At 29.5% G+C, this 15,881-nt stretch overlaps 1 protein-coding gene across 1 annotated transcript; it reads left to right on the top strand.

Moving 5' to 3' along the window:
* The first annotated feature begins 6,668 nt into the window (after nt 1–6,668).
* LOC101247923 (uncharacterized) lies at nt 6,669–12,192 on the top strand. Its single transcript, XM_069298125.1, has 6 exons — nt 6,669–6,962; nt 8,197–8,783; nt 9,377–9,569; nt 10,835–10,899; nt 11,027–11,237; nt 11,713–12,192. The coding sequence occupies exons 1-6, from the start codon at nt 6,786–6,788 to the stop codon at nt 12,073–12,075; spliced, it is 1,596 nt and encodes a 531-aa protein (XP_069154226.1). The 5' UTR covers nt 6,669–6,785; the 3' UTR covers nt 12,076–12,192.
* Nucleotides 12,193–15,881: the final 3,689 nt, after the last annotated feature.

Here is a 15,881-nt window from a genome sequence, read left to right as displayed (position 1 = left end):
CAAAGTTGGTCAATTTGATGGTATGAGAACCACTCCTAATATAATGTGTATAGTCATTTACAAAGTTTCGAACATTTATTGATTTTTTGATTATGTAGTTGAAGTTCAGAATTCAATCGATCAAACAATTGGTGGTGTTTATTACCTTGATCATCCGCTAGAGAATTCAAGCCTAAATGATTATCCTAATTTGACCATGACACAAAAATTGTACAAATTGATCCAGTACTCAATGAGACAACTACTCCTTATATATAACAAAGAAACAGAAATCCCGACAAGTATGATACATCTCCCATACATTCGCTTTTGTGAAAAATGAAAACAGTTTAAGATGTTTTATCTTGACATAGTTGGTATATATATAGAGAGAGAGAAATGCGAAAATTAATTGCAATACTGGATACAATGTGTATTCAATTTTTATTATCTATTCTCACATACACATAAAATTCGCCTATTCTAAGGCCAAAGATAAGTTTGAATCTCATATGAATTTTGGTGTTGTGAAAATTTCTGAAATAGACTGGTTCAACATAACGATTAGATCTCACAAATAACGGGGTGTGGTGTGTCATATCTTTACCATATTTTAGTATGAATTTTGTATTTTGCATTTCGAACTTTTATAGCAAATTGATATGTAGTTTGAACTTTTGTAGTTGATACGAATATCAATTACTTTATGTATTTTGACATGAAATATGTATGCATTTGGAATGATACCTATTTCATTTCTAAATCATACATATTTCATGCCATAAGTCATCACTTATTTACGCTACCAGAATATTAATATCATTTTTAAATATTAATTGTCATTTATTAGATGAATAATATACTAAATTCACTTTAATATGGTGCCAAAAAAATCAATTGTATCAACATGGTATGCATTTGGAATGATACCTATTTCATTTCTAAATCATATATATTTCATGCCATAAGTCATCACTTATTCACGCCATCAGAATATTAATATCATTTTTAAATATTAATTGTCATTTATTAGATGAATAATATACTAAATTCACTTTAATATGGTGCCAAGAAAATCAATTGTATCAACATGGTATAACTGATATACCAATTTCCAAAACAAAATTTATGTAATTTTTTTAATCAAAAACATAAAAAAGAATATGAATGTTCGTATCAAAATCTATCAATATACATAAATAAAATGACATAGTTAAAATTATTATATAAAAACAAACTTTTTGTATCTTTATTTTTTCCAATATCCTTGTTCATAGTTTTTTTCACGTTTTGTTTTTATACCAATACAAATAAAATATCGAAAAGAACACTAATCTTAAGAATCTCATCTACCATCATTTTTTATTAATATTGATAAAAAAACTGTGTCCATTACAAAACTAAAGATTATCATTAATATTTTCAAATTATTGACGTCTAAAATATCTGTTTTAATTGGTTTATTTTATATATTTTTCACACTAATTGATTTTTATTTTTATTTTAAATCTTTTTTAATTTAGTTAAATGTTATAACCTGCAATTTTTTTATTGTTATAACTTGAAAGATAAAGAATAATGTCATAACCAATGATTATTAGCCTTATATATGTCAATTGTAAAATTTTCACATTTATTTATGAAAGAAAAAATGTTCAAGCCAAAAATATTTATCTTATTAGTTTCATGTATATTAGTGTTTATAGTAATTTTTCGTGAGAATGTTTCTGTCTCTTCCTTCTAGAAAAAAATGATGAATTTTGAAAATTTATTCACAATAAATTCAGTGATCAATATATGTGTAATATTAGTCATTCTAATTATTTTTCTTTTTAAATAAATTGTTGTCTTTTTTCCCCTCTTTTGAATGATTCTTTTTTTACTGTACCAAATCGAATAGAAAGTTGATAACAACGATAGATGAATATATATTTGGTTTATTATTATTTTGATTTTGATTTTAACTAAGAACCAACACAAACCGACGTGTGAACACACTTACTCCTATCTCTATTTTTAAAGTAAATTTATTTTGATACACACTAGATTTTATAGACGTATTCAAATTTAATGCTTTATAATTAATAAGAAATCAGTGTAGTTGACCAACATTTCAATTCTAGTTTGAAATTCTAATTACAACAATCAAATTCTTTTAAAAGGTAAGCTTTTAATTTTGATAAATTTCTATTTTATATAAAAAAATAAAAAAAAGATACAAGTAAGGTTATGATTAGACATTCACTATCTAATTATGAAGAGTCTTTGTAGGATATGATTAGGAATTCTACTTGAACACCAAGTAAGGTTTTTCCTATAAATAAAGGGGTTTCCTTCATTGTAAAGAAGATTTGTGAAAGATCTATGAATCATGAATATACTTCAAGAGAAATAAGAAGTCTTTTCTCTTCTCCCTACTTTCTTCTTCTTCTTCTAAATTTATATAGTTTCATAACACGTTATCAACAAGATTGTTCTATTCTTAAAAAATTATTATAGAAGACGAGAAAAGTACAAAAGAGATCTTGCATAAGTTATGCAATAAGGTTCTTATATCTTCAAGGTATGATTTATCTTTATGTTATAATTATTTATGTAACAAATCAGGAGGTACCATCTAAAGTAAGTATTTAAAGAGACTTGTCGACTTTCTATACGTTTAATTAAACTGGCTGGGAAGAGAATTCCTTAATTTATTTTAATAATTAAATAAGCACAATTTAGTGAAAGATATGTTTTCAATCTCTGCATGAGGTACGTGATCTATTAAACTATATCTATTAACTGCTAGTGTTGATTATAAGAAATCATTAGTCTCAGTTTTGTGTGTAACTATTAATCATATTAATGATCATCAAAAGTGATAAAATTTCAATTATTTTCAAAGGCTCAAAGTTGAGCCTCATTGTGGGTAAGACAATGCATTTAAGTTATATCGCACCAAAAGAATAAGACGATGGATTTACATCCAATCGCACCAAGAGGGTAAGATATCAGGAGTCTTGATGCTTTGTGATAAAAGATGTTGGGTTTAAGTCCCTCATTGATTATGGCATAAGACGTTGGGTTTGAGTCTCAATGAACCATATTGATGATATAATGATGACTAAGGGAAATAATGAGCTTTTGATAAAATTAGTCATAAAATATATCTCGTTGAAGCAGAACCATTCTCCAAAAAGAATGTAGCAGTGCATAAATGTCTAAAAGAAGACAATTGATTAAATGATGCACATGAATATGGAATGAGGTACTAAATTATAAAAATTTGATGTCCTTAGATGATTGTGTTTCATTCATGAAGAATGAGAGTCTTTGATAAATGGTAAAAATACAGATCCATTCTTTAAAGGGAATGAGGTAATAAGCACCATGCTAGACGTGAATTTTCTTTTACTGCTTGTTAACAAGGCAAGTTAATTGTGAGACCATCATAAACGAAAGTTGAGCTTGAATTCTCTGTGTTCTAGGAACGTATACAGATATTTGTGGACCTAGTCTTCCACCTAATGGATTGTTTAGATTTTTAATGGTCCTAATAAATATTTCTTCATATGGTCTCATATGTGCCTATTATTATCTGCAACTTGATGTTTGCAAAAATGTTGGCACAAATAATATGTTACATGCACAATTTTCTTCAGATTAGTTCATTCAATGATGGGATCATAACTCACCTAAAGGGTGAAGTAATTGAGAAGAAATAAATCTGAAAATTACTCTTGGATTAATAAAATTGAAAATCACTCATATAATAGTAAATCAGAAATTTACTAAAGCAAAAGGCACATGACGAAGTAAACTTGGAGTTTACGAGTACTAATAAATTTATTAGTTGGCATGAATAATTTGGTCATCCCAAAGATGTGCATACTAAGTAATGGACATACATTGAAAAACTAGAAGATTCTTCAAGAATCTTTAGTTGCTTGTTCTCGTGATAAAGTTGATTGGATCAACTAAAGTTGGGACTAAATCTCTAAATTCTGAAAAGTATAAAAGGTGAATATGGGTCCGTTCACTTATCTTGTGATATGATAAAAAGATGCATCTATAAGATAATTACATGTGTTTTTGTTGTCAACATGTAGTTTGACATTCACAAAATTGTTTGTGCAAAAATAATTGAGTTAAGAACACAATTTCAGAATATGTAATCAAGACAATTTATCTTGATAATATTGACAAATATTCAAGATGATGTGACACTAAATATCTCAAATAGTAAATCATTGTTTATGAAAATAAAGTTTCATATGTTGATATGAAATACAATATTGTATACAAAAGTAATTGTACGCATCAGACCGATAAATTATGATCAAATTTTCTTTCAATTGATTAATGGTCGGGGACCAAATATTTTTCATATGATTATTTTGATATGTGGTATATAATCAATGAATATACATTTATGCACAAGGATAGATTCTCCAAAGATTGAGATATATGTTAGTTTGTCTAACATAAAGGGAAGATTAGAAGCAACACAAAAGTTGTAAATACTCCTATTGAATGTCCAATAGAGTCTATGACATACATGAAGCATGATAGACTAATCAATTCTAAATAAAATGATTTTTGAAAAAGGAAGAGGATCAAAGGATTAAAATGATCATAATAAGAAGATAATGTGCTCCTGGGGAGCCTACGACATAACACTCTATGAAACTTTATGAGAGGGGTAGCTACCTAAAAATAATGAAGTGATGATATCTCAATAAGTTATGTCGTATTGTGAATCAATGCAAAATGGTATATCGTTGACAATATCTTTGATACAATAGCGCGCAATATTATAAAAGATTTTGAGGATATGAATTCTATATCTACTAAAGCATGCTTGTGTAGAAATAATTATCAAGTGAAAAGTGGAATGATGCATCTTGGTAAGCGTAAAACTTATTTGACTTGCAATCTAGGCACTAGAAAAGATGTCATACATCTAATATTGAATGTTGTTACTTGACAAAATTAAATATCCAATGGGTTCAAAATCTAAAGCATATACAAGTTTTTGAAAAACTTGTTTATCATCCTCATAAGGATTAAATCGATTCAAAATGCATGAAGCATATACAAATATTGTTATGCAAGTTGATAACTAGAATTGAAACTCTTGAAGAGTTTTTAAAAGGCAATAGATTATTTGCTTAAAGAAGTTAAAGTAAGGAACTTGCAGAAATATTTGATCGTGAAGTGAAGATTCATAAAAGCATATAGAAGAAATCATATTTCGTCAAGATTTTTCTACACTAATGAGCTCCCAAGAATGGTGATATCAACATGTAAGAAGTCTGTTCAAGTAATATTATAGTTGATTTATTCATCATGTCTCTACCAACTACAACTTTCAAGAAGATGGTGCACAATCTTGCTAAACGAAGATTCTAGTCTCTGAATTGATGTTGTCATTAGGGGGAGTTAATACGCGATGTACTCTTTTTTCCTCGCAAGGTTTTGTCCCACTAGGTTTTTCTTGTAAGGTTTTTAATGAGGCATCCATAGTGCGTATTATTAGATATGTGTACTCTTTTTCCTTCACTAGATTTTTTTCCACTAGAATTTATCTGGTAAGGTTTTAACGAGGCACATAATCTAACGACATTCAAGAGGGAGTGTTCTAAACAATTTGTATTATAGTGAATATCTAATTATGTGGAGTCCTTGTAGGATATGGTTAGGAATTTTACTTGGGCACCAAGTAAGGTTTTCCCTATAAATAAAGAGTTTTCCTTCATTGTAAAGAAAATTTGTGAAAGATCTATGAATCCTGAATATACTTTAAGAGAAATAAGAATTCTTTTCTCTTCTCCCTACTTTCTTCTTCTTCTAAATTTATATAATTTCATAACAACACACTCGATATAAAAAGATTGTTCGTACAATGTGTAACAATATTTAAGGATAATAAGTTATCAATATTGTTGATTTATTTGAATTAGTGATTTTTTATATATCATTTATTTATGAAAGGAACACGAAGATAAACAAGTCATTAATATGATGTTTTAGAATATTATATTACATTGTTTGATTATGAATCAATTTTTTAAAATATTTTTTTTAGAAATTATTGAGATTTTTATATTTATAAAAAATATATTATATAATTTCTGAAATTAAATCTATAAATTTAAAATATTAAGGACCAAAATAATTTAATTTGCATATCAAACCGCATAGAGTCAACGCTGAAAATTCTTCCAAGCAGAGAAATTAATTATTTACCTAATTAAGGGTGAATAGAGTTTGGACATAGAAGTGCTGTAGTGGTACTACTCTATATGTAATCATTGAAGAAAATAATTAATTAAGGACTTATAACCAAGTATTGAATCAGATTATCAAAATATTAACTTAGAAAATTGAATGAGATTTATATATATATATATATATATATATATAACTACAACCAAATGAAATGTGAAAATTGATGATTAATTATTAAATGCTAAATTTCAAGACAAATTTACTCTAGTAAACTAAGTTTATTAAAATAAACAAATCAATGTCACAAAAAGACATTTTTAAAGTCCACTTGAATGATTATCATTTAAACAAATTTGATTACAATATATTCACATAAATAAATCTAATATTCAAAATCATTAAAAAAAAAAAAAACTAGTGTTATAAAATTAGAAGATCTCTGAAAATTACCCAAAAAAGTTAAAATAGCAATAGAGACCTTTCAAAGTCAAGTTTGAGTATTCTTACTTTTTTTTCCCTTTCACCTCTCTCTATATAAATTACATTTTAACTTGTGAGTTACATTTTATTTTTATTTATAGGTAAGAAAAGAGATGAAGAAGGAATTGTTGAGTTCTTTTTGGAATAAAAGTAATAATATTATATCAATTGTGGGAGCAAAATGGAAATATTTGAAGAGAGTTACAACAACAACTTATGTGACAATGTTGCTATTCTTATTTCTCACCATCACAGTTTCATCCTTGTCCTTTCTTGGATGGATTGATCTTGTAAGTCTTTTTTTTTTCTCTTTTTGTATTATCAGATCGCTTGTAAGATAATTTTATATATATATATATATATATATATATATATATATATATATATATATATATATATATATATATCAAATTAAAATTTACTGATAAGTTAATCGATGAATCAAAAAGACATATATTGAATTAATTTAACTAGAATAGTAAAAGGGAAGACCGAAAAAAAGAGAAATTTTTTTTACTGAATTTCGATTAGTTTCTAGATGGTCTAAACTCTAAAATAATCGAATTGATCAAGCAGGGATAGAACTAGATAGAGTCAAGTGATATTCATCTAAACACCCTTCCGCAGAAAATTATTATATTTTTATAATGTTAAAATTATTATTAGGTGAAATTTTGATGCTCCCCCTTCATTTAGTTTTTGTTTGTCACTTCCCAAGAACATACAGTAGATGAAAACTTATATATTAGCAATTTTCTTACTTGTTCACTATGTATTTTGCGCTGTTTTAAAAAAAATATATTAATTGAATATTTATTTTACCAAATTGCCTCTATTTACTAGATTTTAGAAATGTAAATTTGATTACAAATTGTAGTAGTGAAACCAATAAGTTTGAGAAATTAACGGTTACTTGACAAAGTATTCTGTGCTCTTTTAAAAACAAATATTAATTAAATATTTATTTGACCAAAATTACCTCTATTTACTAGATTTTAAAAATCTAAATTTGACTACAAATTATAGTAGTCAAACCAATAAGTTTGAGAATTAATGGTTATTTAACGATAGAGATAAAGTCAAGAAAAGTGATTGAATCTTTTTTTTAAAAAAAATTGCACAAGTAAAACATTAAAAATCTATTTTAACATATTTAACAAGTAAAATAAAAATGAATTGGAGGATAAATAATCATTTCACCCTAAATTCAAAATTATAAAACATTGGTCGGAAACGTAGAACCAAAAAATAAATAAATTGGACTAAATAGTTGCATAAGAGGAAAACTTATTGTCCATGTTAAAAGTATGGAATGTGGAGGTATTACCAAAGCTTAAATTTTTCACTAAATTTTATTTTGATATCAAAATATTGTTAGTTTTAACTGAGCATCTGGACACATAATAAAATATTCATATGAAATACTTTTCAATCAAAATTTGGAATTTTTTTATGTATGTTAGATAAATCAACTATTTTTTTTTCTTCGATAAATTTACTTATTTTGATTAAAAATTTGTGCAGGCAAAATACTCCGTACATTTAAAAAAGAAAGCGAAGATCATGGTCCCTAATCTCGTTTTTATGGAGCCTTATAAAAAAGTAGAAAATCAATCTATGAAACCTCAAATTCTTGAATATCCATTGGATTGTAATGCATGGAACAAAACTAATACATGTCCATCAACTTATCCAAAGTCCTATAAACCCTTAAACCCTTACAACTCAACATGTCCTGAATATTTTAGATGGATTTATGAAGATTTAAGGCATTGGAAGAACACCGGAATTACTCGAGAAATGCTCGAAAAATCGAAAAAATACGCACATTTTAGGTTAATAATTTTGGACGGAAAGATTTATATCGAACGTTACGCGAAATACTCGATAGAAATTAGACATTTGTTCACGATGTATGGTATTGTACAACTCCTAAGGTTTTATCCCGGAAAATTGCCTAATTTGGAGATCATGTTTGACACCGATGACCGGCCGGTTATCCCGGAGAGGAAATTCCGGCGACCTGATTCCGGTCCACCGCCGTTGTTCCGGTACTGTTCAGATTGGCAGAGCTTGGATACTGTTTTCCCAGATTGGTCATTTTGGGGCTGGTAATTATCAATCATTTCGCAGGCCTTAAATATATATTATTTTTATGATGATAATGTCTAAGTCAGCTTTCGATTTTGATAATAATTAAATTGTATTTTATTATATTTTATTGAGATAGAATTTACTTATTTATATGTCAAAGGTCAAGAAAATAAACCTTCTTAAAATTAATTTGGGATCTTCTTTATATACATCTATGTTTTTTTTAAGAAAATAAATTAAAAGATTATAAATCCTTTATGGGTTCTAATCTATTTATTTGTTTTGTTTTTGTTTGTCATGAAAGTCCTTATCAGGATTTTTTAGTATTTTATTCTAATTTTTACAACTATGTAAACTTATTTATTATTTAAAAATATAAATAAGTCATATTTGTTACAATAATTTATAGAGTCAAAAGTCTATTTTCATTCTTAATAATATCTAATCATGTATTGCACAAGATTTGCCTAGTGCACTTGATATCTTTAATATGATTCACACCTTACAATTTGTTATATTGAAAAGAGATTTACTCTGTATACATTTTAAAAAAAATAGTGATCTCGAGGTGATATATGATTGTGATTTTGATAATTTTGATTGTTTATAGGGGAGAGACAAATATAAGGCCATGGAGAAGTATGTTAAAGAATATAAAAGAAGGGAATAAGAGAAGTAAATGGAAAGATAGGATACCCTTTGCTTATTGGAGGGGAAATCCACTTGTTTCTCATGTTAGAAAAGACCTTACCAAGTGTAATGTTACTGACAAACAAAATTGGGATACTCTATTATATACTCAGGTATATTTCCTTGACTTTCTAGATCATAACTTTCCACTGATTTTCGATATTTATTTTGAGATTTCGACTAATTTGAATTTGTATTACGAATTAAATTTCAAAGAGTTTGATTAGGGGTTGTGGGATCCTATTTACAACCCTAATGGTACTTTTTAGGTGTTATTATATATTTTGAGATTTCAATTAATTTGAATTTGTATTACGAATTAAATTTCAAAGAGTTTTTGGTTAGGGGTTGCGGGATCCTATTTACAACCCTAATGGTACTTTTTAGATGATGTTATAGTGCCATATTGTGTTTGACATGTTTAAAATTTGAAAAATGAATTTTTTCAAAAATAAATAATGTGTCACATAATTTTCTTTGTTTTCTTGACTTGGGTTTGATATTTATTTTATGGGGTTTCAATTAATTTAAATTTGTATTACAATTCAAATTTCGAGAGTTTTTAGTCAGGGGTTGTGGAATCTTATCCACAACCCTAATGGTACTTTTTAGGTGATGTTATAGTGCCACATTGTGTTTTACATGTTCAAAATTTTAAAAAAGAAATTTTTCAAAAATAAAAATGTGTCACATAATTTTCTTTGTTTTTTTAAATTTGGTTTGATATTTATTTTATGGAGTTTCAATTAATTTAAGTTTGTATTACGAGTCAAATTTTAAAAATTTTTAGTCAGGGGTTGTGGAATCCTGTCCAAAACCCTAATGGTACTTTTTAGGTGATGTTATAGTGCCACATTATGATTTACATGTTCAAAATTTGAAAAATCGAATTTTTCAAAAATAAAAATGTGTCACATAATTATTATTTTTTGTTCTTTTCTTTTGGGTTTTTTACTTGTGTTTGATATTTATTTTATGGGGTTTCAATTAATTTAAATTGTGTTACGATTTAAATTATTCAAGACTTTTGATAAAGGATGTAAAGATATTTTCCAGGTGATGTTAATTAACTATAGTGCCACATTGTGTTTGAGTACATGTTCAAAATTTGAAAAACATTTTTTTTCTCTAATTATAGTTTTTCGGATTTAAAATATAATTATTATTAGGAAACTTATGATGTATTTTACTTATTATATAAGCATCTTTTTAAATAGCATTTCTTTTTGTGAAAACAAATCGAGTAGATCTATCTAGCCATTAATTCTCATACATATAATTTTACCAATTGACATGATTAAATTAATTTATTTCTTAGCCTATTACATAATAACATAATCTTTTTATCTTTTTTTTCTTTTTCAAATGACAATCCTAGGATTGGAAAAATCAATCCAAAATAGGGTACAAGGAATCAAATATTGAAGACCAATGCACACACAGGTTAGTATATATATATATATATATACATACATACTACTATAATATAAAATTCCAAATTAAAGATTATCAATTTTCTTGTATTAATTACTAATTATTATAATTTGAAAATTGTTATTATATTATATAGATACAAAATATATGTTGAAGGATGGGCATGGTCCGTTAGTGAGAAATACATATTTGCATGTGATTCCCCAACATTATACATAGAGTCTCACTTCTATGATTTCTTCATAAGAGGAATGATCCCACAACAACATTATTGGCCTATTAGTGATAATGACAAGTGTAAATCTCTCAAATTTGCTGTTCAATGGGGAAACAATCACACTCACAAGGTACATGACTATATTTTCAAATTTTTTTCACGATTATAACGTTTAATTTCATCTATGAATTTTAAAATCTCATTTAAGTGGATATCTCGAGCGTGAAAAATTTTAATATGTGCCTATCATTATGAACTAGAATCAGGATGAGTCTTGTTCTGATGTCATGAAAAGAAATAAATTATAGCCTAAGCCCTAACTATCCCCAGAAGTTAGGTCAAGAACCGATTGTCCAAGTCACTCATCCATAATTGACTGATATTTAGTGTTTGATTAGACACGAAATTCAAAGGAAAAAAAGAGAGACTCATTATGCATATGATTGCAAACAAGTCATGTACATTTGTTTGAAGTTTAAAGTTAAATCATTTCTAAATAAGCAAATTTCGGAAACAAAAGTGTGCTATATAAACTGAGACGGATAAAGTATATGCCATTTCTTTAGTTTGACAAACCTTGTTGTGTACATGCTGAGAATTTTCAGGCAGAAGCAATAGGAAAGGCAGGAAGTGAATTCATTCATGAAGATATGAAGATGGAGCGCGTTTTCGATTACATATACCATCTATTGAATGAATATGCAAAGTTACAAAGATTTGATCCAATTGTTCCTCAAAATGCTACTGAAATATGTTCAGAATCATTGGCATGTCCATTAGATGGTTTGTGGAGAAAGTTCATGGAAGAAGGTTTAGAGAAATCTCCAAGTTATAGTGATCCTTGTATACTTCCACCACCTTATGATCCTCAACAACTTAAGACATTTGTTGAACAAAAAGTTAATGCAACAAAGCAAGTGAGGTCATGGGAGAGTGAGTATTGGTCTAGTTTAAACAAGAAGCAATAGGGTGCCCTTTTTGTTATGTTAGTCAATTTGCTTATTGTATCCCTTATGTACTATCTTGATTTTGGTGATTTTGTTTACAAAATGATACTTTTTCTTGTGATAGACAATGTATTATTACGTTACGTAGTTCAATATATATTATATCTAGGGAAAAACATTATATAATGGTGGTAGGTATCCCGTTGAATTAGTCGAGGAAGCTAGCTCGAACACTACAGTCATTAAAAAATATTATATATAATATATCATTCTTGTATAGATGTGTATAATAGTGTATGAAATGTGTTTATACACAAATATGGGCTAAACCATGTAACCAGCTCAAAATATGGACTATGTGGTCTAAGTATTTTCTCCCATTAATTAGACATGGAGGCAATTTCCCCTTTTTTTTTCCTCCTCTAGGCATTAGGCTTTGAACCCACTTTCTTGATATGACTATTTTGTGGTAAAACTCGCTCTCTATCAAGAAATTCTTTTATTTCTCAATATTCGAAACTCTAAACCTCTAGTATATGCTCTAACCCAATCTTTGGGGTCTCACGGGTTAGTCCATTCGGCTTTAGCCCAAAAAGTGCTTTAACAAGATACCTATTTAACAAGGTATCGGAGTAGGGTCCATCTCACTCAATGTTGGGATCCAAAAAAATAAAAAATTATTTAAAATTGTTCACACACCAGATGCTAAGCACATCACTTGAGGTGGGTTTTAAAAGCAAATAGTCCCACATTGGTAGTTAATGAGATGAGTGAACTCCTTATATGGTTTGGGCAATCCTCCTCCCGTTGAGATAACTTTGGGGGTTTGAGTTAGACCCAAGACCTAATTTAACAATTTTGAACTCGGTCTTATATGGCTCCTAACATCCCGACTAGGGGCGGACCTAGAGTTTGCCGAGGAATTCGTTGTATATTTAAGGTACTTTAAGAATTTTTTATGCTTATATATTGATTTTGAACCTCTTGAATATAAGATTAGAGGTTGACTTAGTGGTTGAAGAGTTCAAACCTCAAATCTTAAGCACTACTTTTTTCTCGAACCCCCTTAGTGAAAATCTTGGATCCGCCACTGATCCCAACCTAGAATTTACCTAAGTCAAGTTTCACAAGAACCTCCTTTTGAGTTCAATCGAATCAGCACTGTTTAAAACTCTGCCTATCAGAGAGTGAGAAACAGAGTCCATGGGTAAATATCAAAATAAATTATCTTCTCATAAACAGAGGAAAAAGTATGTTAATTGAGCTTCAATATTCATTTAAGAACACAAATACTGTTGGGAAAACGCGGACAAGCACAAAAGTATATATGGTAAAATTAATGGAAATAAAATGAGAAAATAACGACACCAAAAATTTTACGTGGAAACCCTTCTGAATAAGGGAAAAAACCACGGGCCAAGAGGAGCAACTGATATTACTATAGTAAGGAATTTTACACTGTGTAGTCACGAATACAACACTCAAAGTGACTACTACACACTCAAAAGGAACAACACTCTTTTGGTTTCCGTATTACTAAAATATCACTCACACTCTATTTTTCTTCACAGACTATTTTCTTATATAGTCTATGGAATACCTCACTTTGCTCTCAAAATGGTTTTTCTCTCTAACTTGGTGTATTCTACAAATGAGCAAGAATGCTCTATTTATATAAGGATAAAACCATACCTATGTCACTAATGACATATGTAAACATAGCAAAGTCAAAAATGGTTGCAAATCTTACCAATTTGCCAACTACCAAATCTTTTCTTTTCAACTCAATTACTATTCCTTTTTAACAAGTACCAATTGAATAGCTAAAGTTGACTAAAACAATGATGGATTCAACAAATCTCCCCCTCCAGTCCCATTTACTGGAAGAAGGTATCTTCAACTTCTTTAGAGAGAGCTCATACCCACAAGTTCTTTGCATAACTCGAACTTGTCTTTCGGTATCATCTTGGTCAACATATCTGTAAGATTTTCACTTGTGTGAATCTTTTTGATGTGAAATGATTCATTCTCCACTTTCTCACGAATCCAATGATATCTGACGTCAATGTGTTTTGTTCTTGCATGGTACATGGAGTTCTTGCTCAAGCCTATTGCACTCTGGCTGTCACAATAGACAATATACTCCATCTGATTCAAACCAAGCTCTTGAAGAAATCGCTTTAGCCATATCATCTCCTTGCCGGCTTCAGTAGCCGCAATATACTCAGCTTCAGTTGTAGATAGTGCAACACACTTCTGCAACTTTGACTGCCATGATATAGCTCTCCCTGAAAAAGTAAACAAATATCCAGTAGTGGATTTTCTGTTATCAAGGTCACCTGCCATATCAGAATCTGTATAGCCTTTCAAGATTGGATTTGATGCTCCAAAACACAAGCATTCATCTGAGCTTCCTCTAAGATACCTAAGTATCCATTTCACAGCTTCCCAATGCTCTTTTCCCGGATTTTTGAGAAATCTACTGACAACACCAACTGCGTGAGCAATATCAGGTCTAGTGCACACCATTGCATACATTAGACTTCCGACAACAGAGGAATATGGAACTTTGGCCATGTTCTCTTTTTCCTCCCTAGCTGTAGGACACATCTTCTTGCTCAACTTCACATGACCAGCAAGAGGTATACTAACAGGCTTAGCATTCTTCATATTGAAGCGCTCTAGTACGCGTTCAATGTACTTCTTCTGGGACAAATAAATCTTTCTTTTATCTCTAAGACGAGTAATTCTCATGCCCAAAATTTGCTTGGCATGACCCAAGTCTTTCATAGAAAAAGACTTACACAATGCTTTCTTTAGCTCGTCAATCTTGGAAGTATTTTTGCCTACAATCAACATATCATCCACATACAACAAAAGGATGATAAAATCATTGTCAGAAAATTTTTGTGCAAATACGCAATGATCTGAAGAAGTCTTCTTATAACCTTGCTCCCCCATAACATATTCAAACTTTTTGTACCACTGTCTAGGAGCTTGTTTTAGGCCATAGAGACTCTTTTTGAGTTTGCATACAAAATTTTCTTTACCATCTACTTTGAAGCCCTCAGGTTGTTCCATATAAATCTCTTCTTCTAGGTCACCGTGAAGGAAAGCCGTCTTCACATCCATCTGCTCAATCTCTAAATTAAGACTAGCAGCCAAACCTAGAACTGTGCGAATCGAGGACATTTTCACAACAGGAGAAAATATTTCGTCAAAGTCAATACCTTTCCTTTGACTGAATCCCTTAACAACCAATCTAGCTTTGTACCTGGGCTTCAAGTTGTGTTCTTCAACTTTAACTTTGAACACCCACTTGTTCTTCAAAGTTCTCATGCCCTTGGGCAATTTTACCAACTCATAAGTGTGGTTCTCATGCAAAGACTTCATCTCGTCTTGCATGGCTTCAATCCATTGATTCTTGTGCTCATCTTCCATGGCCTCCTCATAACATTCAGGTTCTCCCCCGTCAGTGAGTAACACATACTCATTGGGTGAATAACGGGAGGAAGGAAACCGCTGTCTTGTGGACCTCCGAAGTGGAATATTTGATTCGTCCGCAACTTCATGAGCAACAGGATCATCAATAACAATATCATTGTTATTATCAACATCAACAAGTTGATTTGATACATGATTCTGGGCGTCACCATGATTATCAAACCCAACAACATCATGCACACTTGTGTGAGGAACTTCATCATGATGAACTATACCATCAAAACTTGAAGATTCTACCTTCTCCGCTTTGTCAATATCTTCAATTGTTTGATTCTCCATGAAAATAATATCACGGCTTCTCACAAGTTTCTTTTCAATTGGAT

This window comes from Solanum lycopersicum, chromosome 5, assembly GCF_036512215.1.
Source record: "Solanum lycopersicum chromosome 5, SLM_r2.1".
Taxonomy (NCBI): Eukaryota; Viridiplantae; Streptophyta; class Magnoliopsida; order Solanales; family Solanaceae; genus Solanum; species Solanum lycopersicum.
The sequence above is the reverse complement of the archived record's forward strand: the minus strand, read 5'-3'. Positions and strand labels throughout refer to the sequence as shown.

What these genes read in the sequence shown, in the direction of transcription:
- LOC101247923 (XM_069298125.1), top strand. Translation starts at nt 6,786, where the DNA reads ATGAAGAAGGAATTGTTGAGTTCTTTTTGGAATAAAAGTAATAATATT. An exon ending in GATTGGTCATTTTGGGGCTG is followed by an intron (nt 8,784 to 9,376) that starts GTAATTATCAAT and finishes GATTGTTTATAG; the next exon opens with GGGAGAGACAAATATAAGGC. An exon ending in ATACTCTATTATATACTCAG is followed by an intron (nt 9,570 to 10,834) that starts GTATATTTCCTT and finishes TGACAATCCTAG; the next exon opens with GATTGGAAAAATCAATCCAA.